Raw genomic sequence first — 27861 nt, 5'->3', positions numbered from 1 at the left:
AATTCTTGACCTCATGATCCGCCTGCCTTGGCCTCCCAAAGCGCTGGGATTACAGGTGTGAGCCACCACCGCACCCGGCCAAAAATTAGTATTTTATAAAAGAAGTCACCGTAGAATTTCAGTTAACTTTTTGAGTGTCTTTAACATGATTTAGTTTAAAAAAAAGATTTACATGCAGCTTTCCTAAAATTCATGAAGTATATAAATTGCATGTGTAATATACTGGAATGTGATTTTTTTTTTTTTTTTTTGAGGCAGGGTTTCACTGTGTTGCCCAGGCTAGAGTGCAGTGGCATGATCGTAACTCACTGCTGCCTCAACTGACTGAGCTCAAGTGATCCTCCCACCTCAGCCTCCCAAGTATCTGGGACTGTTACAAGAGAGTGCTACCACACCCAGCTAATTTTTGTATTTTTTTGTAGAGACAGAGTTTTTGCTATGTTGCCCAGGCTGCTTTTGAACTCCTGGACTCAAGTGATCCACCTGCCTCCACCTCCCAAAGTGTTGAGATTACAGGCATGAGCCACCAAGCCCAGCTGCTGAATATATTTTAACAAAAACAAAAACAATGAAAGTTGACAAATAGTTAAAAAAAATACACACACATATATATATCTTAGACAAAATCGAGCTTACCTGAAACTTAAAGAGAATCAAATAAATAAAAAGTAAGTTTAATTTTCATCTTCCCCCCCTTTCCCCACAGTGAGGTATGTACTGGGTTAAATTAATGAAAAGTATTTGATAAGGAATAAGTACTTGGACATTACTAATTTAGGAGGTGACCAATATGCAAGAAGCAAAAAAAAAAAAAAAAAAAAAAAAAAAGTGAACAGAGAGCCAAGATGGTCAGAGAGAGGCAGCGCTGCTCTGCAGCTCCCACCGAGAAGGAAGAAAACTGCGAGTGAACTCTGCATCTTCAATTGAGGTACCAAAGTTCTCTTATTGGGACTGACTAGGTGGCTGGCCTGACCCACGGAGAGTGAGCAAAAACAGGGTGGAGCAAGACCCCATCTGGAAGCTGCACACGGCAAAGGCAACTCCCTCCTCCAGCCAAGGGAGATGGTAAAGGATTTTGCTTCCCCTTCCTGAAAACCAGGCTTTTCCCACAGATCCTTGCAACCTTTAGATCAGGAGGTCCCCTGATCTAAAGGTTGCTACCTTTAGATCATGCTACCGGAGCTTTGGGTCCCAAGCACAAAGCTGTGCTTGGGTGGGCAGCCACTTTGAGTAAGCACTGAGACACTGGAGTATTTGCATATTCTGGTTCTGGGAACTCCCGTGAGACAGGAGTTCTGTCCACTCTCATGGGGAGGGGGCTGAAGCCAGGCAGCCAAGCAGCCTTGCTCTCACAGAACTCCATAAGCTAAAACCCACTGGCTTGGAATCCTCCCCTGCCGGCTAGAAACTGCCTAAGAAGACTGAATTCTGGAAGTGGGGGAGGAGGTGGGGGAAGGAGGTAGGGAAGCCCACCATCACTGCAGCTCCAATTGGCCAGTTTCCCTTGCTGCTGGCGCTGGTGAGATGGTGTGGGACCCGGATTCACTCCTCTTCACTGGACAGGGCTTCCCTGTGAGAATCTCAGCATCCTCAGCCAGGGGTTTATGGACAAAACACTGATAACTCTGAGAGGAGCCCCTAGGAGGAGGGATGGCTGCACATGGATCAGTGATCTTAGTCTTTTCTGCCTGCTGGCTCTGGAGAGTCAAGGCAGCCCAGATGAGGGGGATTCCCCTCAGTGTAGCACACCCACCCTGTCAAGGGGCAGACAAACTGCTTATTTAAGTGGATCTCTGACCCTGCTCCTCCTGACTGAGACCTCCCAACAGGAGTCTCCAGACACTTCATACAGGAGCTTTCTGGTTAGCATTAGGCCAGTGCCCCTCTGGGACAGAGCTCCCAGAGGAAGGAGCAGGCTGCCATCTTTTCTGGTCTACAGCCTCCGCTGGTGATATCTCCGGGCATGTGAGAGACCCAGGCAAATAGGGGCTAGATTGGACCCCAGGCAAACAGCAGCAGCCCTACAGAAGAGGGGTCTGACTGCTAAAAGAAAAACAGAGTGCAACAACATCAACAAAAAAGACACCACAAAAACCCCATCCAAAAGTCAGCAGCCTCAAACATCAAAGGTAGATAAACCCATGAAGATGAGAAAGAATGCAAAGATATGGAAAACTCAGAAAGTCAAAATGCCTCTTCTCCAAAAGATTGCAACATGTCTCCAGCAAGGGCACAGACCTGGGCTGAGGCTGAGATGGATGAATGTCAGTCATCCATCATGCCCAACATGTTTAGGGCAGTCAGAGAGAAGGGCCAGGTCACTTATAAAGGGAAGCCCATCAGACTAACAGCAGACCTCTCAGCAGAAACCTTATAAGCCAGAAGAGGTTGGGGGCCAATTTTCAACATTCTTAAAGAATTTCCAACCTAGAATTTCATATCTGGCTGCACTAAGCTTCATAAGTGAAGGAGAAATAAAATCTTTTTCAGACAAGCAAATGCTGAGGGAATTTGTCACCACTAGGCCTGCTTTGCAAGTGCTCCTGAAGAAAGCACTAAATATGGAAAGGAAAAACTGTTACCAGCCACTATAAAAAACACTGAAATACACAGATCAGTAACACTATGAAGCAAAAAAAAAAAAAAAAAAAAAAAAAGTCTGCAAAATAACCAACTAGTATCATAATGTCAGAATAAAATTCACACATAACAATATTAACCTTAAATGTAAATGCACTAAATACCCCAAATAAAAGACGCAGAGTGGCAAGCTGGATAAACAGTCAAAATCCATCAGTGTGCTGTATTCAAGAGACCCATTTCACATGCAAGGACACACACAGACTGAAAAGGATGGAGGAAAATCTACCAAGCAAAAGGAAAACAGAAAAAAGGACAGGTTGCAATACTTGTTTCTGACTAAAGTCTGACAAAGTCTTTAAACCAACGAAGATTAAAAAAAAGAGAAAGAAAGGCATTACATATTGGTAAAGGGGTCAATTCAACAAGAAGAGCTAACTATCCTAAATATATATGCACCCAATATAGGAGCATCCAGATTCATAACACAAGTTCTTAGAGACCCACAAAGAGACTTAGATTTCCACACAATAATAGTGGGAGACTTTAATACCCCACTGTCAATATTAGATCATTGAGACAGAAAATGAACAAAGATATTCAGGACTTGAACTCAGCTCTGGATCAAGTGAGACCTGATAAATATCTACAGATCTCTCCACCCCCAAACAACATAATATACATTCTTCTTGGCGCCACATGGCACTTACTCTAAAATTGATCATGCAATTAGAAGTAAATCACTCCTCAGCAAATGCAAACAAACTGAAATAATAACAAAGTCTCTCAGACCACAGTGCAATCAAATTGGAACTCAAGAGTAAGAAACTCACTCAAAACCACACAACTACATGGAAACTGAACAACCTGCTCCTGAATGACCCCTGGGTAAATAATGAAATTAAGAGAGAAATCAAGAAGTTCTTTGAAACCAATGAAAACAAAGAGATAATGTACCAGAATCTCTGGGGTGCAGCTAAAGCAGTGTTAAGAGGGAAATTTATAGCACTAAATGCCCACATCAAAAAGCTGGAAGGATCTCAAATCGACACCCTAGTATCGCAACTAAAAGAACTAGTGAACCAAGAGCAAACAAACCCGAAAACCAGCAGAAGACAAGAAATAACCAAGATCAGAGTGGAAATGAAGGAGCTAGAGACATGAAAAACCCTTCAAAAAATAAATGAATCCGGGGGTGGGGTTTTTTTTTTTTTTTTTTTTGGAAAAGATTAACAAAATAGACCATTAGCCAGACTAATAAAGAAGAAAAGAGAGAAGAATCAAATAGACACAATAAAAAATGATAAAGGGGATATTACCACTGATCCCACAGAAATATAAACAACCATCAGAGAATACTATAACAGCTCTGTGCAAATAAACTCAAAAATCTAGAAGAAATGGATAAATTTCTGGACACAAACACCCTCCCAAAACTGAACCAGGAAGAAGCTGAATTGCTGAATAGACCAATAAAAAGTCCTGAAATTGAGGCAGTAATTAATAGGCTACAAACCAAAAAAGCCCAGGACCAGAAGGATCTACAGCTGAATTCTACCAGAAATACAAAGAGAAGCTGATACCACTTCTTCTGAAACTATTCCAAATAACTGAAAAGGAGGAACTCCTCCCTAACTCATTCTATGAGCATCATCCTGATATCAAAATCTGGCAGAGATACAACAAAAAAAGAAAACTTCAGGCCAATATCCCTAATGAACATCAATGCAAAAATTCTCAATAAAATACTGGCAAACTGAATCCAGCAACACATCAAAAAGCTTATCCACCACGATCAAGTTGGCTTCATTCCCGGGATGTGAGGCTGGTTCAACATATGCAAATCAATAAACGTAATTCATCACACAAACAGAACTAAAGACAAAAACCACATGATTATCTCAATAGATGCAGAAAAGGCCTTCAATAAAATTCAACATCGCTTCATGTTAAAAACTCTCAATAAACTAGGTATTGAAGGAACATACTTCAAAATAATAAGAGCCACTTATGACAGACTCACAGCCAATATCATACTGAATGGGCAAAAGCTGGAAGCATTCCCCTTGAAAACCAGCACAAGACAAGGATGCCCTCTTTCACCACTATTCAACATAGTATTGGAAGTTCTGGCCAGGGCAATCAGGCAAGAGAATGAAATAAAGGGTATTCAAACAGGAAGAGAGGAAGTCAAAATATCTTTGTTTGCAGAGTACATCCTATATCTTGAAAACCCCATTGTCTCAACCCAAAAGCTTCTTAAGCTGATAAGCAACTTCAGCAAAGTCTCAAGGTACAAAATCATTGTGCAGAAGTCACCAGCATTCCTATACACCAACAGGCAAGCAGAGATCCAAATCATGAATGAACTCCTACTCACAACTGCTTCAAAGAGAATGAAATACCTAGGAATACAGCTAACAAGGGAAGTGAAGGACCTCTTTAAGGAGAACACAAACCACTGCTCAAGGAAACCAGAGAGGACACAAACAAATGGAAAAATATTCCATACTCATAGACAGGAAGAATCAATATCATGAAAATAGCCATACTGCCCAAAGTAATTCATAGAGTCAATGTTATTCCCATTAAACTACCATTGTTATTCTTCACAGAATTAGAAAAAAACTATTTTAAAATTCATATGGAACCAAAAAAAAGAGCCTGTATAGCCAAGGCAATCCTAAGCCAAAAGACCAAAGCTGGAAGCATCACACTACCAGACTTCAAACTGTACTGTAAGGCTACAATAACCAAAACAGCATGGTACTGGTACAAAAACTGACACATAGACCAATGGAACAGAATAGAGAACTCAGAAATAAGATTGCACATCTACAACCATGTGATCTTCAACAAACCTGAGAAAAACAAGCAACGAGGAAAGGATTCCTTATTTAATAAATGGCGCTGGGAGAACTGGCTATCCATATGCAGAAAATAGAAACTGGACCCATTCCTCACACCTTATACAAAGATTAACTCAAGATGGAATAAAGGCTTAAATGTAAAGCCCAAAACTATAAAATCCCTAGAAGAAAATCTAGGCAATACCATTCAAGGCATAGGCATGGGTGAAGATTTCATGATGCAATCACAAAAGCAATTGCAATAAAAGCAAAACTTGACAAGTAGGATCTAGTTAAACTAAAGACCTTCTGCACAGCAAAAGAAACTATCATCAGAGTGAACAGGCAACCTACAGAGTGGGAGAAAATTTTGGCAATCTATCCATCCGACAATGATCTGATATTCAGACTCTATAAGGAACTCAAACAAATTTACAACAACAACAACAAAAAAAACCACATTAAAAACTGGGCAAAGGACATGAACAGACACATCCCAAAAGAAGACATTCATGCAGCCAACAAACATATGAAAAAAAAGCACAATATCACTGATTGTTAGAGAAATGCAAATCAAAACCACAATGAGATACCATCTCACACCAGTCAGAGTGGCCATTATTAAAAAGTCAAGAAATAACAGATGCTGGCAAGGTTGTGGGGGAATAGGAATGCTTTTACACTGTTGGGAATGTAAATTAGTTCAACCATTGTGGACGACAGTGTGGTGATTCTTCAAAGATCTAGAACCAGAAATGCCATTTGACCCAGCAATCCCATTACTGGATTTATACTCAAAGGAATATAAATCATTCTACTATAAAGATACATGTACATGTATGTTTATTACAGCACTATTTACAGTAGCAAAGACATGGAATCAACCCAAATGTCCATCAACAATAGACTGGATAAAGAAAATGTGGTACATATACACCATGGAATACTATGCAGCCACAAAAGGGAATGAGATCATGTCCTTTGCAGGGACATGGATGAAGCTGGAAGCCATTATCCTCAGCAAACTAACGCAGGGACAGAAAACCAAACAATGTAGGTTCTCACTTATAAGTGGGAGCTGACCATGAGAACACATGGACAAAGGGAGGGGAAGAACACACACCAGGGCCTGTTGTGGGGGTAGGGAGAGTATTAAGGAAAATAGCTAATGCATGCTAGGCTTAATACCTAGGTGACAGGTTGATAGGTGGAGCAAACCGCCATGGCATATGTTTACCTATGTAACAAACCTGAACATCCCGCACATGTACCCCAGAACTAAAACTAAAACTAAAATAAAATAAAAGCACATTTTACTTAAGAGGGACTTTTGAAACCTCAATGCAATCATCTCATTTTACATGAAAACTCTGAGCTTAAAGAGGTACAAAAACTTGCTCATGGTCATAGCACTACTTAGCTACAGCACCTGGTCACTTCCCTCCCAATCAAAATTGTTTCACCAGATATCAGTATGAATTTTGAGAAAAACAAACAACAAATTGGATAGTTTTCAAGAGTAATTTCCTATATTAATCTTATATAAAAAACACTTCACATTATTTCAAACTAGTCAATAAATTAACATTATATATCAAAATAGCAATAAGTTAACAATCCCTTCTTTCATATTTTGATCAAGTATATTCTCAAAAGTCTTACAATATTACATTAAGATTTAATGTATCAAATCCAACAGCATTTCATCTCAATATTTAACAATATTATGTTCAATATTGAAAAGTAAAAAGAAGCTAAATTTTATCTCTTTGTGTATTGATTTCAGCAATTCTGACAGTGTTTAATCCTCTATGCACGTATTTCTACACATCAAGAAAGCACGGCTACAAGGTTAACCCAAAGAACAATTTAAAAGCTATTTCAATGGCAATTTCTGTGACTGAGTCATGAAAACAGACATAAAGTTCTTGAGGTTTTGGATGAAGAAAAAGTCTCCTGCAGAAGAAAAGAACACACCCATTTCAGAAATTAAAACACCACCACCACCAACAACAAAAACTCTTAACTGTCCAATTCATTTAATTTTTGTTTCTGAAAGTATCAGTAGTAAATTTAAAATCCACAAATCTAAATCTATACTAGGGAGAAAGCAGCTAGATTTATTTCTAAATAAATAATATATGCCTTAGGACAATTAGTTTTTATTGCTCTGGAGTGTAATAATCCTATTTTATCAATATGTATTATGATACCACTAAGTTTTTAAATAGTAAATCTAGTTATTACAATAAAGGCAATAGCACTAGCATCATAGGCACAATAGTTATTAAATATTTTATTGCTCTTTACTTTCTAATGTTTAATTTTTATTAAAACATTAAATATATGGTAGCTTTTTTTGGCAAACAACTGAATTGGAATTAACATTGAAATTTTATTTGATTTTCTTAAAGAGTTAAAATTTGAATCTAATCAATACTGATTTATATAAATTGATCTATTTAAACGAGATAATTCTGTCTGATTTTCTTAAATTTCTGTTCTGCATAAATCTGCATTATCATAATTCAATACCTTTTGATTCTTTCTATTTCTATAGTCATGAACATAGTTAACACTCCACTGAACAGCTATATGTGTGCCTAACTGGTCTTCTCATTTCTAGTCTCTCTCATGTGCACATCATTCCATTGGCTGCTCCCAGTTTAATCTTCCAGTAGTACAACTACATGGAATTAAGCTTACACTGATGTTCCCAAGCCGGGTTCATATGATAATCACAAGGGAGCTTACTAAAAATACAGATTCCCACTCTCATAGATTTTGATTTAGTAGATCTGGGGCCCAGGCATCTCAGATTTTAACAAGTGATTCAGGTGATTCTAAATCCCATGGACCAGCATATGGGAATTTCTGCTTTGGATAATGTCTGTAAAGTATCTGTCATACAGCTTAATACTACCTGGTACATGTCCACTACCCCCACTCCCAACTAATTCTGTGCCCTTTCCTCCACCAACCTTTACTCCAACTCAAAGAACCTTCCGCAGTGGTCCTAACTTAGGTTCCCAACTTGATCTTTCACTTAATCTTTGTATATGTCATTCCTCTACCATCCTGGCAAACCAGTCTGCTCACTGCTGTGCTGTATAATTTCCATTGTTTGGGTCTTTGTTCATTAGATTTTGCCCCCTCCTCAGAATTCCTATAGCATTTGGTTGTATCACCTAATTCATTTTACATATATGTATATACAACACACACATATATAGGATTTCTCTCTATATCTATATAATATAGATATATAAATATATAGATATTTGAGCATATTTCATAATCCTTTGCTAGATATAAGGCCCTTAGAGGCAATGACTATGTCTCTGTGTTTGCCATACCGCCCACCACCCACCAACCCCACCACCAGTTCCACATTTTGCCAGGCACAGTCTCACCTACTCAACCATCACATATTTATCAAGTGACTATATTATGTGCCAGGTACTGTTGCTGGTGCCAGTGGTGGACAAGACAGATACAATTCCTGACCTCATGAAGCTGTCATTGTAATGAGGGTGGGAAGTGGAGAAGGACAAGAAAATAAACAATAAAAGAGTGATATAGAGAATAACTGAGTAGCCACTTTGGTGAGGAAAAGAGATCATGGATCCTCTCTGACAAGAATGACCTACCTGTTAGCACTGGTCTGAATATCAAGGATCCAGAAGTGCAAAGGTCAAGGGATAGAATATCCCACACAGAAGGAACAGCAGAAACAAGATTTGATTGGTACTCATGCAGCTGGTGCACAGCGGATGGAAGAGGAGGGAAAACCGGAGATGGAAACAAAGGTGGGCAGGGTCCTGATTGGGCATGGTCTTGTGGCACAGGGCAGAGAGAGGGGAAGGGAAGAAAAGGGGGAGGATGGAAAGAGCGAAAGAAAGGAGAGAGGGGGAAGAAATGAACGAAGCAGGGGAAAAAGGGAAGAGGAGAAAAACTGTGGAATTATTCTTTCAGTGTATTACTAAAATTTAATTTTGTAAGGTAATTTCTAATAGAAAAATACTTGGGAGGGATTTAAAGGAGATACTTAGCAAATAAAATAAAATATATTAAAATATTATAGCTAGATTAAAAATTCCATGTCTACATTTTAAAATGTTAATCTCCTTTATCACTTTTCTGACACTTTACTTTCAAATACTTTTTTTCCCACTTACCCTACTACCCAGTAGGCCATAACTGGTGGTGCTTTTTTCTGATCAGTCCAGTTTCCAGGTGAACATTCAAACAACACACCATGTTCTTTAACAGGGTTAAGAGAAGACACCGACTTTGCGGAATCTGAACGGTCTCCACTATTTAGTCCTTGCCTTTTCTGTAAATTAATAAGTATTGTTAGTATTAACTGGTATTACTAGTGGTACTTTAAAATGTTTTCACAGATTAATTTGAATTGGCTGATCCAAATACTTAAGTGCCTGCAATGACATTCTTCTTATCTGCAGGAAAATTTCTACTCTTCCTCAATATTTAAATACCATATCCTAAAGGAGGCTTCATGGATAAAGTGTCCCTTGACTTTTCTAGGGAACACTTTGTTCACAGCCCTATGTTATTAGTATGTGCATTATATTATATTAGCAGTTTATAGACCTGTCTTCCACAGTGGAAGATAGAAAATTATAAACTTTTTTCCCCAGGGCACAGACAATATACAATCTTCTTTGTGTGTTTTAAAACCAGCAGTGCCTGGTTCATAGCAGGTGCTTAATAAATATGTTCTAAATGAACAGATAATTCTGTAATAAATTGAAAAAATATATATTTAAAGCAGCATTTTGTCTTCCTTTGACCCATAATCTCTAAATTTCATACTGATTACAAGCATTAGCAAAACAATGACTCATTTGGACTATAAAGACTTCTTATAAGTTTCAGGCCAAACAGTGGAGTGATTCTTGATCCTTTTCTTTCCTTCATAGCTTTTATCTAATCCTTCAACAAATTTTTTTGCTTTGCCCTCCAAAATATATCCAGAATCCAGAAGCTGTAATCATTTCTTGCTTTCAGAATTTTGAAAGCCTCCTAACTGGTCCCTGCCTCCACCCTTGCTATTCTGTTTCCTGTTCTACCCACAGTAGCCTGAGTGATTCTTTAAAAAAAATTATGGATCATGTCCCTTCTTTGGGCAGAACTGTTCAAGAATGTATGATCTCTTTCAGAACAAAGCCCAAAGTCCTTATCATAGTCTATCTGGCCATGCATAAGCTGGCCCTGCTACCTTTGTGATCTCTTCCTCCACTCTCTTCTCAGTCTGCTCCAGCACTCTTCCAGCCCCTAGGGGATGATTTCGGGATGAAACTGTTCCACCTCAGATCATCAGGCATTAGAATCTCATAAGAACTGGGCAACCTAGATCCCTTGCATAGACAGTTCACAGTAGGGTTTGCACTCCTATAAGAATCTAATGCCACAGCTGACCTTACAGGAGGCGGAGCTCAGGCAGTAATGCTCTGCCGCTTTGCATTTGCTGTTCCCCTTGCTGGAAGCTCTGCCCCGAGAGAGCCACATGGCTTGCTCCCTCTCTTCATTCAGGTCTCTGTTCAAGTATCACTTGACATGATTAGAAAGACCTTTCAAAATAGTCACTCCCACCTCTCATCCTTACCATGTTCTTTTATTTTGCTTGACACTGGTTCTTCTTAGCATACTATTTTCTAATTCTTTTCTTTCCTCCATTAGAAAATAGGCTTCATGAAGGAAGGGACTTTGTTTTGTCCACTGTTGTATCCCAAGCTCCTAGAATAGTGTCTGCTGCAGAGTAGGTACCTCAATGTTTAAATAAGATAGGGAAAACTAATTTATATTACTAAATATTATCAAATAAGTATATGAAATATTCCTTTATAACATTTATATTATGTTAAAAAGGAAAATAGGAGCATAAGAATCCAAAGCATATAGGAATATATGGTCAAACACAGAATAACAATTTCTGAGGACTCAAAGAAAAAATCCTATAAGACATAGAATTTTACTGCTGAATGAGCCTGGAGAGAAGATAAAATCTATCCCACTAGCTTCATAGCTAAGGAAACAGGAGGAGGTGAGGTTCAGTCCGGGATTCCTTATTCCTTGTCCAATGTTCTTCCACTTTTAAACCCAAGTTCTTCACAAATTTGGCATCCTTAACACATGTATTGCTATATACATTACAATCATTTTCAGAGAGGTTTTTTGGCTGTATAATGTCACAAGTAAACCTCTGTATGTTTTATCCTTTTCAAGAAATCAACACCTATCTTTTCCAGCCATTTAAACGATCTGATATTGTAATTGTATACAGCATTATTATTTATTCAACAGATGACAACAGTCAATGAAACTTCATCCTGGATAGAAAAGCAAGCAAGCAATCAACCAAACAAAGGCCAAAAAATTTGCATTAGTCTTGTGTCTACAGCTATATCTTAACCCAGCGGTCCCCAATCTTTTTGGCATCGGAGACCAATTTCTGGGGGAGGGATCGTTTCAAGATGAAACTGTTCTACCTCGGATCATCAGGCATTAGATTCTCATAAGTGTACAGCCTAGATCCCTCACATGCACAGTTCACAATAATAGGGTTTGCACTCCTACGCGCTGCTGATCTGACAGGAGGCAGAGCTCAGGTGGTAAGACTTCCTGGCCCGCCACTCACCTCCTGCTGTGCAGCCTGGTTCCTAATAGGCCACAGACAGCTACTGGTATGTGACCCGGGGGTCGGGGACCCCTGCCTTAACCCATTATATTCCAAAATACCTTATACTGTTGGCTAAATACTTAAAGAATTATCAAAGTTATTTTAGGAACCAATTGGTAGATATTATTACCCAAGTAATGGTTGAGTCACAGATATGAAATGTGGAAGGTTAATTTACATTACATATGACTGTATTGTGCTTTGCTGTAGAAAACACAGGTCTACCATTTCCTGAAATAGTAACCCAAGACATCAAATTCAGTATGAAATAAAACCTTGAAGTACTGTGAGTATAAATGTTTTGGCACTCAAGTTAGATTGAGTGACTATTTAAAAAAACTTAATTAAATGAAAACAATGCTGGGCATATTGATTAGAGAATAGAATGCTTAGAGATCTGGAAATGAAACTGGCGGAAAACTGTATTTATAGCAGTGCCCTACCTCTTCAACCAATGTCTGTTGGAAAACTGCACGAATGGAAAGACAACACTGATGGAAATTCTTTATTAGCTGAGGGTGGATAGAGCCACTTAGCTGTGCCACCTCTTCAAGGGTAGGAGTAATAAAGATTCCTTGCACTGTTTCTAAGGCAACATAATGGAAAAGTGTGTTCTCAGGACCAGATGTCAGTCTTAAAAAGAAAAAATGAGAAGAAAAAAGAAATTTTAGTAAATTTTAAAATATTGGTTCATTTTGAATTTAGACTTCTTACAAGCTTTTATCTATAATATAATATTAGTAGTATAATTAGGGATGGGAAACTGGGCTAAACATTTAATTCCCTCTTCATCCTTAACTGAAGTACAAGCTAGGGTTATTCATTCCCTTAATGGAGGCAAATACTACATGTTATGCAAGGATAAGTAAATATCAATTCATTTGCAAGTAACTTAATCACTCCTTTGCTAAACAACCCAAATTGGCTAACTGCCTCTTTTTCCTTGGTTGGTATTAAATAATTCAGCTTGTGTCTGAACCAGATAGCTATAAGCCATAAACAAGATATCACTCTAGGGTAGACCACATATAAAAATACCTTCCAACAAACTAAATACATTTAAGTTACTAGCATTAAAGTATTTTACCATGATAGTCAAACTGATGTTCTGAAAAATCAAATTATTATTACAACCTGAAAAATTTGATTAATATTCTATAATACCATGACAATTCGTGGTAGTATTCTACCACTTCTCATTATTACTATCTTCTTTCTTTCCTTTGTTCTCTTACTCATTTTTTACTTTCTTCCCCATCTTTCCTCCCTGGTTTAGTCTCAAACAGGCCAGCAGAACCTATAAATACTGTTAATTTCTACCGGTAGTAAGATAAGCAAAAGAACAATAGTAATAGCAACAATGAAATAATAATAGTTAACGTATAGTGAATGCCCTCTATATACCAGGGTAGGTGTTTTAAAATACCTGAGTCTTAATTCTCATAATGATATTGCAAGGTAACATCCATTACTATCCTAATTTTAGCCATGAGAAAATCAATGGTCAGAGGACTTGGATTAACGTGTTTGAGAGGTCTCATAGCCAAATGGCAGATTTTAGCTGACTCTGAAGCTTGTTCTGTAAAACCGTGCTTTTTCCTCTCCAGGGCTGACTTCTGATTACAGCAATTCCCCTCCTGCATCTTAAATACTCAAGCTGCCCCATTTTAATCCTTCTATGGTAAAAGGCTGTCTATACTAAAAAACATCATCAGTTGATTTTTTTTTCCAGCCATAGCATAGAGACAAGAAAAAGGCATATTTCAGCTCTTAGCCTAGATACTGCCTAGCTCATCCATGCAGATTAAATTATTGTTAAACAGTTAATCAGGCAGTATGATCCAAATAAACTTCTTATCATTGATTTATGGCCTTGGAACTCTTTTGAGACCAGGGATAGGGAGGGAAGGAAATAATTTATAAATTCTTCTTTCACTTTTCCACAGGGTAGCTGGCTCATTAACAACTAGTAGCTGACCACCTTTCCAGAAATAAAAACTTAAATAAGATGAAAAGAATTATGATTATTTTAAAAGGAAAATAATTTAAAACATACATTTTAATCTGGAGATCTTCAGGTTAAAAAAAGTACAGAACAAAAACTTATTCTTTACAAAATAAGTTTCTTTTGGGGGGGGGTCAGAATTAACATTTTTGTTATCTTTTACATTGTTCTCTAAAAAGTAAACCACAATACAATAAGCAGGTTTAGCTCTTGAAACCATAAACTCACTCAGTATATATTAACTAAAAGTTTAAAAAATCACCAAATAAGCAATTACCCAGTAGGAAGATAAAAGATTTATACAAAAAAGCAGATAAAATCAGATTTAGTCTTCAGAAAAGTCACTCCTGCAATAGAGAATGGGTTTAGGGTAGGCCAGGAGTTGGGAAGCTGTTGCAATAAAACCAGGTGAAAGAAAATGGGAGCCTAAACTAGGGCAGTGTCAATAGGGGGGTGAATGGATTCAAGAACTACTGGAATGCAGAATGGGTAGGACTTAGTTACTGAATGAGATGTTTTGTATATGTTATTTTCAATATATTATATATATTTTATTTTACAAAGATAGGTGCATATAGGTTAGAATAATATATTACATCCTGTTTTATATCATGCTTTTATTTTATTTTATTTTATTTTATTTTATTTTATTTTATTTTATTTTATTTTTTTGAGGCGGAGTCTCGCTCTGTCGCCCGGGCTGGAGTGCAGTGGCCGGATCTCAGCTCACTGCAAGCTCCGCCTCCCGGATTTACGCTATTCTCCTGCCTCAGCCTCCCGAGTAGCTGGGACTACAGGCTCCCGCCACCTCTCCCGGCTAGTTTTTTTGTATTTTTAGTAGAGACGAGGTTTCACCGTGTTAGCCAGGATGGTCTCGATCTCCTGACCTCGTGATCCGCCCGTCTCGGCCTCCCGAAGTGCTGGGATTACAGGCTTGAGCCACCGTGCCCGGCCTGTATCATGCTTTTAAAATGAACTGCATTGTATAAAAACACCTTTGCATGTCAATGATGAGAATAAACACACGTCTTTGGCACCTTTTAAAATAGGAGAGCCTATGATTTACACCACATGTGAATTTATGTTTACAACATTGAACTTGAGAAAAAGAGTCTCCTTTTACTAGAGACAATGCCAATATAACATACATATTTTAAAAATTCTGATATGGAGTTAATAAAATTTCCGAGCAATAGTTTTTGTTAAACGGAAGACTAGAGTTTGGTACTTTTGGGTTCCATAAAAGGTTTGGTTCCAATTTATTTGTCTTAAAATCATGTTTAACTATCAAAAAATTAAACATTTATATTTGGAGGCATTAAATACTAAATTTTAACGCATCGGATTTGTGATATATTATTTTATGCAGACAAGTTACTTTTTGTCTTGACTTAAGAAAAAAAGAATTTCCTAACAACTTTGTAACACATACATTTGAACTTATTGCAAAGTGTTTCAGTAGTTAAGAATGTGGTAGCTCTGTACTGTGTGTATGTGTGTGTGTGTGTGTGTGTGAATTCTATTAGTATGTGTCTAGCTGTTCAAATAAAAGTATGCAATTGAGTTTATTATACCAGTTGATCCCACACATGATGTCATAAATACCTGCCAAGGCGCAGGCGGACCTGCGTGTCACCACATAAGTGCATAAGAAGTGAATATATAACATTTCATATTATAATAATTACAGACAGTTTAAGTTGCTAAACATTCTCTCCTCACTCAGTTTCTTTTACCTCAGAATTCCCTACTCGATGCAAGTTTGAAATTATACCAACTTTCTAAAGAGTGTTAAGGGACCAGTTCCCTGGTTCCCAAACTCTGAGAGTGAGATATACTGGGAGGAAACTTATTAGGAAGTACCCTTGGGAAAAACAGCTATGGGGTGGAGTGACTCAGCAGAACTGAGCAGAGGGAGAAGATGAACTGCCCTGCAGTGGCAACAAGTCTCAGCCGATACTACTGGGTACTGTGAAGCTTGGCTGGCCTTTCAGAGTTACCTTCAATTTAGGCAAGGGGCCAAGCCTTTGTATTCACTTATTTATTAGTCATTAGAAGTGGGCTCCTCCCAGGGAGGAGTGTAACTTTAGCTGAGTCAACAAGTTTCCATGTAGGACACAGCCAGGGGAGTAACAAGGCTAGGGGATCTGTGAGGCATTAGCAGCCACCATTCTCAAGTGTTGGGAAGGAATACCCTGAGCTAAGGTGTAACTGGACAGCACATCACTGCATCCACCGAACACTCCAAAAAATAGTAAACACTAATTTAAAAATTATATTAAATATACAAAAGGGAGGTTACCTGTGGAGAGATAAAGGGGGACTTTCACATTTTGAAATATTACTTTGTGGCCGGGCATGGTGGCTCACGCCTGCAGTCCCAGCACTTTGGGAGGCTGAGGCGGGCGGATCACAAGGTCAGGAGATTGAGACCATCCTGGCTAACACGGTGAAACTCTGTCTCTACTAAAGATACAAAAAATTAGCCGGGCGTGGTGGCGGGCACCTATAGTCCCAGCTACTCGGGAGACTGAGGCAGGAGAAATGGTGGAAACCCAGGAGGTGGAGCTTGCAGTGAGCCGAGATCGTGCCACTGCACTCCAGCCTGGGCGACAGAGCAAGACTTCATCTCAAAAAAAAAAAAAGGAAATATTACTTTGTGTGTATTTTCTCTCTTATAATACTAATATGGTAATTTTCCTAAATGTGTAATGAAATATTAAAGAAATACCACAGATCTTACCTTTAATATGTAACATATATCAGAATTACATTTGTTGAGTAAAATACATGTTATAGAATTGTACTTTCTCACTGTAAAACTTCCTGAAAGAGTTTAAGTGAACAAGAATAAGAAAGTTTCTTACTTCACTTTATTATATATTTCTAATTCTTTTTCTGGAAGGTCCTTTTTCAAGTTTCCCAAATGAAATGGATTTGGAAGAGTAGACTTCTTTTTAGTGACCTGAAAAATACAGTTCAGTAGATTGGTTTATATCTAAGATTGGAATCATATAGCAGAAACAATTTAAAAATTAAACATCCTTCTAAGAGAACTACTTACCACTTGCAATGCTTCTTTTAAATATTTTTGATGCTAACTTGTACCTCTTGGCTTATCCATGGCTGACAGGGATCCCAGGGTCATGTCCTGGGAGGGCATGATGGTGTTCCCTGAAAACCTCCTACCAGAGCCATTACCAAGTTTGTATGTATGCACACTTGTCTCCCTCCCTAGACTCTGCACTCCTCAAAGTCAGGGGCTGTGTCTTACTTATCTCTGTATCTCCTTTGTGTAGTATGGCCCTTGGCACTTAGTAGGTATTCAGTCAACATTTGTTGAATGGCTGAATCTTAAAGGTTAACTCAGTTTCTCTTAGGAGCTATTCATGGCTTGGTAATTCTTTAGTCTGTCCATATCCTTTTAGACTATTTCCTACCAATTTTATCAACTGGGATAACAGGTATGGTACTGATGTGAGTACTTCCAAATACACCCCACTTAGGGGTCCAAAAGTATTCTATTGTTTGGTATGAGGAGATTACATCTGGTTATTTATGCCATGCTACTAGCATCTCATATTTTATTTGTGCTCCTTCTCAGACTCCTCATCTGGTATCACCTCCATCCATCCAAATGACAAGTTTCAAAAGTGTTTTGAAAGATGACAGCATCACTAGAATAAGTACAAAGCCTCCCAGGATGAATGTTTTGATAATCATTTGGATATTTTATGGTATTTTCATGGAAAAGAATCAGGAAAAATGATCTGAAAAATGAACATCCTCTTTAGAGTCAACTTTAAAATCTTTAAGTATTACAAAGGCTCAGATTTTAAAATCTATAAAAATAGGATAATACACACATACACAGACACATACACACACACATACACACATTTAGGGTTCTGATTCTCTTTGCTGAACATTTCATTGGCTATTTAGTCAGATCAGCCCCCAACAGGTCCCACGGCTTGGATGCTCTCTGCTGTCATTGCAAATAGGAAAGAGATGAACACGGAAATTGAAATTAAAGCTTTCCTATTTCTAAGTACTGTTAAACAGATATGGATGTCAAGGAACTCCTGTCTTATTACTTGATATTTCTCTCTCTCTCTTTTTTTTTTGAGACAGAGTCTCACTCTGTCACCCAGGCTGGAGTGACAAATCATGCAGTGGCACAATCTCAGCTCATTGCAACCTCTGCCTCCTGGGTTTAAGCAATTCTTGTGCCTCAGCCTCCTGATGTATCTGGGATCACAGGTGTGCACCACCATGCCTGGCAATTTTTTTGTAATTTTATTAGAGGCTGGGTTTTGCCACGTTGGCCAGGCTGGTCTCGAACTCCTGGCCTCTAGCAATCTGCCATGCGTGGCCTGGTATTTCTCTTTCTTTTTGGTTCAAAATCATTGGTTTGCCAGCAGTGACTGAAATAACCACCATGTCAAATGAAGAATGGTATGCCACTAAAAAAACTGTCCTGCAATTATAAAACAAGGACTGGAGAGACAACTTAGCTCCCAGAATGTACACACTTGAATGAGTACACACCTTAAGCAAGGTCCCCCTTTCTTCTAAACCATCAGAGCCCTGAGATTCTCTTTGCTTCCGTACTGCATCCGGTGTAGTTTGGGGGCTAAAGCCATCATCTTCTCCACCTTCACAACCATTGTCAGATCCTCCACTGCTACGGGAAGGACTGGGCTTACGTGTCTTTAAGGAATAGTCACCAAAAAGGGTTCTTCTGCATGTTGGAGAAGTTGCTACTTTGGAAGTACCTTGTAGCCTACTGAGAATAGGGGAAGTGGTCAAGCTATCTGTTTTTTCACGTGATCCAGTAAGGAACCAATCAGCACAAGACAAACAGGGGGTTGGAGAAGATGCTAGCCGTTCATCTATGCGAGAATCTACTCCATTTAGCTGGTGAAGAGTTGTTTTGACCTGATCCACATATATACAGTCTGGTCCAGGACTCCCAATAGCTTTGGATGCGCAACCTCCAGCTTCTAAGAGTACACATAGCATATAATGTTTCTATAGGGAAAAAAATTACAAATGTAGGTTTAGCTACCATGAAAATATTTACATAAAATGTGCATGTATAAATTTATAAATATCGAAGATATAGAGGCATATGGCATAATCATGTGATGATTATTAAAATTCTTCCCTCATCTTTCCTTTTTGGTTATTATCAATGCTTCTTGATCCCAGCTGAAAACAATCTTACACTGCCTTATCTTGATATACCATCAAACCACTTCTTTTGAGACACAGAATTCCCTAAGATAGCTGTCAAGAGCCTCAGTTACTGGAAGTCCTTTCATCTGCAATTGCACATTTATTCTGTTTCTGATTCTATATTCTTTTTATGCCTCCCTCCATCTCCAAAACAAGCCAATGGAAAAAACCACTATAGAAAGGGGAACAAAAGACTTTAGAAACCTGCACAATCTTTTCTTAGATTTTATTAATATTTGTCCATGAGTATTAAATGGATGCAAAAAAGGCATGCAACATTTCCTTGAATACTGGTATTAGACAAACTAATAATTTTACATGAGCATGTTTGTTTATTTATTTAGACAGTCAATAGATACCTACCTACCACTGCATCCCTCAATCCCAGCTGAAAAGAAAAAAAGAAAAGAAAAGAAGAAAAATCCCAAGAAAGAAGCTGAGGTAAACTTACCAAGCCAACAACTAGCAAAAAGTATCTTCCTTCAGGTTCCGGAAAGACTTCAGCGCTTGAGTCTGCCAAAGGTCGGAGGTGATACTGAGGAAACACTTCTCTCCATATTATCAACTGACCAATTCTTTGTTTTGCTGCTAAAGGCAGCAGGCAATAGTGGCGACAGTATACGGCAATATCAATAAGATCATCCTTGGGTAAATGATTGCATATCAAATAACCCTTGAATTTAACCACAAAGAGCAAAAGTCTACCAGTGATATAAAGCAATAGTCCCATAATATATTTCTAAGAGTTTTATAAACACTTCTTCACTTGGTTTAGAATATTCTAGTTTCAAATGGTGTAAATGAAGATATAGTAGATGTTTTCTTGTTCTTTTTTTTTTTTTTTTTCTTGAGGTCAAAGTAGAGCTCAAATGATAACTTAAGGTCTACCAACAGGCAGACTTAAGCACAAAGCAAGATCACCTCTGCACAGTATAGCTTCAGTATTTGGCAAAATTAGAAAAGAACTGAATTCTGATAATGGAAAGTCAAGAAGCAGGGGTCATGACAGAGACTTTTCACTGTGCACCCTTCCCTATTGCTTCTTTGTTAGATGTATTTTACATTGTGTTTAAAAATCCTTTTTTAAAAATAAAAGCACTTAAATTCATTCGATGCTTTATTTGCTTTACATGAACATGAACTAAATGTTATATAAGACTTATTTAAAAGATGTAGGTTACTTTTCTCTTTTTTTGAGACAGAATCTCACCCTGTCACCCAGGCTGGAGTGCAGTGGCGCGAACTCAGCTCACTGCAGCTTCTGCTTCCCGGGTTCATGCCATTCTCCTGCCTCAGCCTCCTGAGTAGCTGGGATTATAGGCACGCACCACCATTCCCAGGTAATTTTTTTTTGGATTTTTAGTAGAGATGAGGTTTCACCATGTTAGACATGCTGATCTCGAACTCCTGACCTCTGGTGATCCACCTGCCTCGGTCCCCCAAAGTGGTGGAATCACAGGTGTCAGCCACCGTGCCCAGCCAACTTTTCAACACAGGATAAAAAATACACTCTTTCAAAAGGAAATCCAGAAAAATATTGTTCTTCTGTCTTACAAACTTGGTCCTTTGAGTATTGTTTCTCCTGTGCACATTTGTAAATACTTTATAAATGCTTTAGAATGCAATGAAACCATAAATATTTATTATATTTACAAATATGTAGATGCAAATCTTGTTTTAAGGTCTTAATCTGGTCAGGCATGGTAGCTCACGCCTGTAATCCCAGCACTTTGGGAGGCCAAGGCAGGAGGATTGCTTGAGCCTGGGAATTGCTTAAGCCCAGAAATTGGATGTTGCAGTGAGCTATGATTGTACCCTGCACTCTAGCCTAGGTGGCAGAGCGAGATCCTGTCTCTAAAGTGAGAAAGATCTTAATCTTATGGTACCTACATTTAAAAGAAAAGAAATAAATGTATTTTTCATGTTTGTAAAATTTTTGACAATTTAGGTCTGTTTATATAACGCTGGACATTTAGACTTCCAGCTTCAACTTACCTTGTAAAATAGAGAAGACCCCAAAATTGTATACAGCCGCCTCATGTCATAGTAATCCTCAGACTGGGGGAAAAATTCATAGTGGATTTTATATTTTTATTTTTTGTGATAAAAATTCCAATTAAGCTATAATAGTTAAAATGAAAATTATATTCTTTAGTATCTAAACTTTTCATAGTGTCATCTTTAGAAATCAATATACCAGAGTATTGGGATGAAATATAATATGTATATGTTTATTTCACTGAGAACAACCTTATTTTTTATTCTTTTAAGATGCTTGATTAGAGACATTAAGAACATAAAATCTGTTACTCTATGAGGGATTTCTTACAACATATCTTTTTAGGACAAAAAACTTTTACTCTACATCATCTACAGTATCCAATATGACCATATGCTATTTTTTAAAGCACTAATTGATGCAACCTATTTGCAAGCTACTGAGTGGTATGTAAAAAAAATTAAGTATACATACCCTTTGAATAATTCTACTTCTAGAAATCTACAGGAATACTCAAGCAGTGGAATCATGATTTTTATATAAAAAGTTAACAGTTGGATTATTTGTAATATGGAAAAATCAGAGATAACATGATATTCAACAATGGAGGAATGGCCAGCAAAACTATATATACCACAGAATATCACACATATGTTAAAAAAATACGATTGATCTATATGAGCAGGCATAAAAGGTTTCAGGATACACTGCTCAGCAAAGAACGCAAGCTGCAGAACAAAATATACACTATCATCTGATTTTTGTTAAAAATAGCATCCCCACCAACTATGTACATGTGTGTTGGTTTGTTGGTTTGTGTGTGGGAATGTATGTATATGGAAAAAGGTCTGGAAGGATACATTCCAATCCATAAGAGCAGTTACACCTGGGGATGGAAGTGAGAGAAAGGGATAAGTGAAGGTATTTGCTTTTAATAACCATGCTTGGAGCTTCACCCTGTACACAGCTATTACTTTTATAAGCCTTTTTTTCTTTTTAAAAAACCCAACGAAACCTAAAGAAAACTAAAAACTGGAAATAACACAGCCATTCCTCAGTCAGGGAATGGATAAACAAATTGTGATACATGTATATGATAGAATACTACTATTCAGCAATATTAAGGACTGAACTGCCTGCACAGTAGCAGGAATGAATCTTAAATCCATTATGCTAAGTTAAAGCCAGACACAAAAATTACCTACTGTATGATTATTTATTTATTTAAATTCTCAAGACACATGTGGAGTGTCTGGTTTATTCAAAGGGGCTGTCAGAGGCCCGACCATGGAGCAGGAACCAAATAGTTGGGAGCTATGGGGCTGAACAGGGCAGGGATGCCCAGGTACGAGAAAGGGGGGTGTGCTGAGCAACCAGCGCAGCATTAGAGCCAGGTTGAGCAGGATGATTCACTTTATACGACATCCTGAAAAAGGCAAAATCATGGGGACAGAACACAGATCAGTGATTGCCAGAGGTTGGGGGTATAGAGAGGGGTTGACTATAAAGGGGAAAGAAGAATTTACTGAATGTAAATTATACCTTAATAATAATTTTTAAAAACTAAGGAAAACACAGCATTAGGATTAAATCTTTAATTTCACCAAAAAGTACAGAATAGATCCTTATTTTCATATTTTTTTAATTAAGGCAAAATTCAATGTGAAGTATTGTGTGAGTTTTGACAAATGCATATAGCTATGTAAGCACCACCAAAATCAAAATGTAGAACAGTTCCCTCAGCACCTCCCTAAACCAACTTTTTTTCTGAGTAGTAGTCCATTCCTGGATATACCAGAATTTGTTCTGGTATTCACACCTGCTGATGGACAATTAAGTTATTAGAGTTGTTTCCACTTTTTGGCTATTACAAATAAAGTTATTTTGTATACAGGTCTTTGTATTACATATGCTTTCAGTTCTCTTGGTTTAAAAAGATAGGAACAGACTGGTTGAATTATATGGTAGGTATATGTTTAGGTTATTAAGAAATTGCCAAACTGTTTTCCAAAGTAGTTGTACCATTTTACATTCTCAATTTATCCATTTTTTCTTTTATGAATTGTGGTTTTCTTTTTTTTCTTCTTCTTTTTTTTTTTTTTTTTTTACTGTATCTAGGAATCCCAATAGATTATTTTTAACCATAGAAAATATTGTTAATTCCACTGCTCGTTAAAATAGTGTTCTATAAAGGCAGGAATTAGATTTTTTAAGTTCCAAAAATCAGATATTTCAATACTTTAGTTCTGAACTGCTCCTAATGGTTAATATCCATCTAAACATTTTCCATTACTCAAAAAATTATGAGCCATAAGAGTTTACCATGCCTAAATTTCTATTATTTTTACAGACAAAACACCCATTTGTTTAGGGTGTTTGTTAAGACTGAGTTACCCCTTCAAGTTAACATTCTCCTCCCAATTTCACTGGCAATCTTCTTGAGAATAATCCACACTTCATGGCTTTTACTTCCCTTACTTCCCATTTACTTTGTAAAAGAACTTTTATTACTGAGAATTTTAGTGTATACAAAAAGGGAATTGTATAATTAGTTCCTGTATAGCCATCACCACCCAGGTTTAACTATGACCAGTCCATGGCTCATCTTGTTTCATCTGTATCATCATCTTCCCTTCCTCCTGCTGAATTATTTCAAAACCAATACCAGATATTATATCATTTCATCTGTAAACACTTCAGAATATATGTATAAAACAGAAGGAATTTAAAAATACATATAATCATAAAACCATTATCACAATATAAAGAATTATTTTCATCTAATACCCAGTCATTTGTGCTTACATTTCCTTGAATGTATGAGACTCATGAATAGATTCAGCCTCATCTATGAGATTCGTTGTCTCATAATGTTTTTAAAACTTTGTTTGAATTAGGATCTAAGAAAGGACATATATACACTTGGTTGATAATATTCAGTCTCTTGTAACTGAGTTCTCTCTCAACTTCTCTCCCTTCTCCCCAACTTCAGACCACCCTTTTCTAATTTATTTGGAGAAGAAACTGTCCTGCAGTATTTGCCAGTCTGGATTTTGCTGACTGCAACCCCTCGTCCCCAAATGGGGTCATTTAACATGCCCCCTTTTCAATGGTATTTCCTATAAATTAGTAGTTAGGTCTTGAGGCCTCATCAAGCATATTTTATAGGTGGTCTGTGTGCTTCCATCAGGAACAACATATTATCTGCTGCTTTTCTGTTTGTGATATTAATAGCTATTGATGACCATTGCCTACATCCATTAATTCATTGAGGGACTGCAAAATGGTGATATTCCAATTCTGTGTCTTTCTTGACATTTCAGTTAGACTACTTTCATAAAAAGAAGCTCTCCTTCACCTCTGTTTGGTAACCTTGACATATGGTTCAGACAGGAAAGGCAGGATAAATGTCTGATTTTTCTTCATTTAACAGTTTTCACAAAAACAAGTTGATGCCCTCATATTATCCAAAGTTGACTAGCAAGTTCTTTTTTTTTTTTTTTTTAATATCTTTATGCACTTATGAACTTTTACATATCTGATGTGTTTCAATCTGTTGTAGGCATTTCCTTATAGATGTTCAACAGGGAGCCTCTTCAAGTTGTCTCATGACAATTTGAGCTCTACTATAACGCTATTAATTTTTGGAAAGCCTTCTGAATTTCTGATATGACAAGATGTTCTCAGACTTATCTTGTACATTTTCAGCCCCAAGTTTGAATGAGCCAATTCTTGACGAGTCCTGGTTCCTTTTGGTGAGAAATGTTATTTATACACCATGGCCTGGGTATTAGTGGTACTTATCGTTACTGCGATGGTCACTATTGCTAGGCCTTTTCATTGGACATAGCTAGGAAATACAATAATTAAAATATTAAAAACCATATTGAAACTTCCAATTTAAGTACAGCTCTACAGGGTTCTTATTTAACTTAATCAGTATTACATTTATATTTATTTTCCTCAAAAACTTAGTTCTTAGTGACACCAGTGTAATTAATCATTTTTAATCCCATAATATACATTGTGTAACAACTATTTCAACTGAGTAGAAAATCCTAAGGCAAGAAAATGGATTTTGTCACAGTCAAAACAGAGGCCTAATGTGTATTTCAAGATTATTATATATCCACTTGGTAAATATTTAGAATAATGACTGGTATACAAAATAAGAATTCAACATTGAGCCTTTTGTAAAACCCACTCCTTCTCTTACCAGTTCTGCAAAATCTGCAGCCTCCAAGTCACTTAATGCCATGTCTAATTCCATCTAAGTTAAAAAAAAAAAAAGAGTAACATAAGCATTTGACTCATATTAGTTACTTTTTTAGTAATGGCCATATAAAAAATGCTTAATTACTACTTGAAAATTGAGTATCTTTCTCCTTTGTGTTACTTAGGAAATGTCTCAAAATGGAACATGTTTTTAAGCTTTGCAATTATAAAACAGTTTACTTATTTAACATATTGTTTTTAAGCTTTGCAAACATAAAACAACTTACTCATTTAACATAACATACTTCAACTAAATCTCAATAACTGCAAAATGGTCTTCAGCATATATTCAATGCATAGTAAATTTATGAGCTTCAAAAGTTGCTTTCCAGTTTTAAGTTAAAAATTAATTTAAGCCTTTTGATTTCACAGAAGAAAATGAAAATCAGTCTTAAGGTAGCCAACTTATTTTGAGTTGTTCTTGTTTCTCCATTTTTGTATATTACTCAACAGTTGGATTCTTGAAAAATATCATCTTCCCTGTCTTTCTCCTGGACACAATGTTTTGCATTCAAGGGTTGTCAATCTTTATTCCTAGATTAAAACACAAAGGCAAGTGTTCCTCTGGAATCTGGCACAGTTCAACTATCCCAGAGAGTTATCAGAAAAAAAATCTCTTACTTAGGATTTGGGTTTTGTTTCTATGGAAATTGCCTGAGCTCTTTCATGTATCACCTTTGTTCTTCTTTGAAGCATTCCAAATTTAAAAACAGAATAAATTTAATCTGAAGTTTAATCTGTAATACAAATATATATATAAATCAAAACTATTGGCAATTGAATTTTATAGCATACATGCTATTTGTGAATAAGAAACCCCCCTTTTTTTTGAGATGGAATCTCCCTCTGTCGCCCTGGCTGGTGTGCAGTGGTGCAATCTCAGCTCACTGCAATCCACCTCCCAGAGAATCTCTTTTTTTTCTTTAAAGGCCAAGGCACTCTCTGCAGGACTGTTTCACACACTAACTGTGTCTTACTGAGATGACAAAAGCTTTTGAAATATTAGTCATGCCTTTCAATGCTTTTCACACAGTATGAGTTATTACTCATTTGTGACCTACATTTTTCTGCATCTAGCAAATACTTCAGGTTCCCTTTTTTTGTGGCTATTAGTCTGTCTTATGAAAAACCACAAGACAAAAAATTACTGATTTGTGGTATTTGATCTCAGAAACTGTTCAGTGAGTTACTATTCCTGCTACTAAACTCTACAGGCTAATTAATGTACAAGATTACTATAATATATATGTTTGTTTATATTCCTTATATGAAAATATAAAAATATCTTTTCTCTTAATTATTTCACTGTACCCTAGGAAAATATGATTGAAAAAAAAAAAAAAAACCAAAATGAGGAAATTCTCAAATACCTGGGAAGAAAAACTAAAGTAAGACCTCATCATATACTAAACCTGGAACAAATAAGTTTTTTCCAAGTTAAAAATAACTATTTAGTTTGTTTTTAAAAATAAGCAAGCAAAAATAACTATTTCCATCTAAAATTGCCAGGCATAAGTTACCTCACACATTATTTTTTTTTTTTTTGGAGATGGAGTCTCCCTCTGATTCCCAAGCTGGAGTGCCAGTGGTGCAATCTTGGCTCACTGCAAGCTCTGCCTCCTGGGTTCACGCCATTCTCCTGCCTTGCCTCCCAAGTAGCTGGGACTACAGCGCCCACCACCATGCCCGGCTAATTTTTTGTATTTTCAGTAGAGACGGGGTTTTGCCATGTTAGCCAGGATGGTCTCGATCTCCTGACCTTGTGAGCTGCCCATCTCAGCCTCCCAAAGTGCTGGGATTACAGGTGTGAGCCACCGTGACTGGCCTCACACACATTTTAAACTAGATTTCTTTTTTGGACGTAGTTTCACTCTGCAGAATGAAATGGTGTGATCTCGGCTGGAATGAAATGGTGTGATCTCGGCTCACCGCAACCTCCGCCTCTCAGGTTCAAGTGATTCTCCTGCCTCAGCTTCCCACGTAATTGGGATTATAGGCATGCACCACCACGCCCAGCTTATTTTGTATTTTTAGTAGAGACGGGGTTTCTCCATGTTGGTCAGGCTGGTCTCGAACTCCCAACCTCAGGTGATCTGCCCACTTCGGCCTCCCAAAGTGCTGGGATTACAAGCATAAGACACCACACCTGGCCTTTAACTAGATTTCTTAAGGCATTAAATTCCCTAATATTTTCTATGAGAAGATACAT

At 37.4% G+C, this 27861-nt stretch overlaps 1 protein-coding gene across 2 annotated transcripts in view; it reads right to left on the bottom strand.

Annotated features, from left to right (window-relative positions):
• INTU (inturned planar cell polarity protein) overlaps positions 1–27861 on the bottom strand; it is a 144164-nt gene that overhangs the window by 40636 nt on the left and 75667 nt on the right. The window contains exons 9-16 of one of the 2 annotated variants that reach the window (XM_010375043.2): positions 25594–25647; positions 21374–21436; positions 19830–20051; positions 18689–19171; positions 17005–17102; positions 12576–12765; positions 9608–9765; positions 6940–7385 (exon numbers count right to left, since the gene is read on the bottom strand). In XM_010375043.2, coding sequence (XP_010373345.2) covers positions 7274–7385; positions 9608–9765; positions 12576–12765; positions 17005–17102; positions 18689–19171; positions 19830–20051; positions 21374–21436; positions 25594–25647 — 1380 coding nt within the window. In that variant the 3' untranslated portion in view covers positions 6940–7273. Of the gene's footprint in view, positions 1–6939; positions 7386–9607; positions 9766–12575; positions 12766–17004; positions 17103–18688; positions 19172–19829; positions 20052–21373; positions 21437–25593; positions 25648–27861 lie in introns of those variants that run through there. The other variant, XM_030924308.1, reaches the window with a different exon arrangement.

Source organism: Rhinopithecus roxellana, chromosome 2 (assembly GCF_007565055.1).
Source record: "Rhinopithecus roxellana isolate Shanxi Qingling chromosome 2, ASM756505v1, whole genome shotgun sequence".
NCBI lineage: Eukaryota > Metazoa > Chordata > Mammalia > Primates > Cercopithecidae > Rhinopithecus > Rhinopithecus roxellana.
Note: the sequence above shows the minus strand (reverse complement) of the source record. Positions and strands in the feature narration are given on the sequence as shown.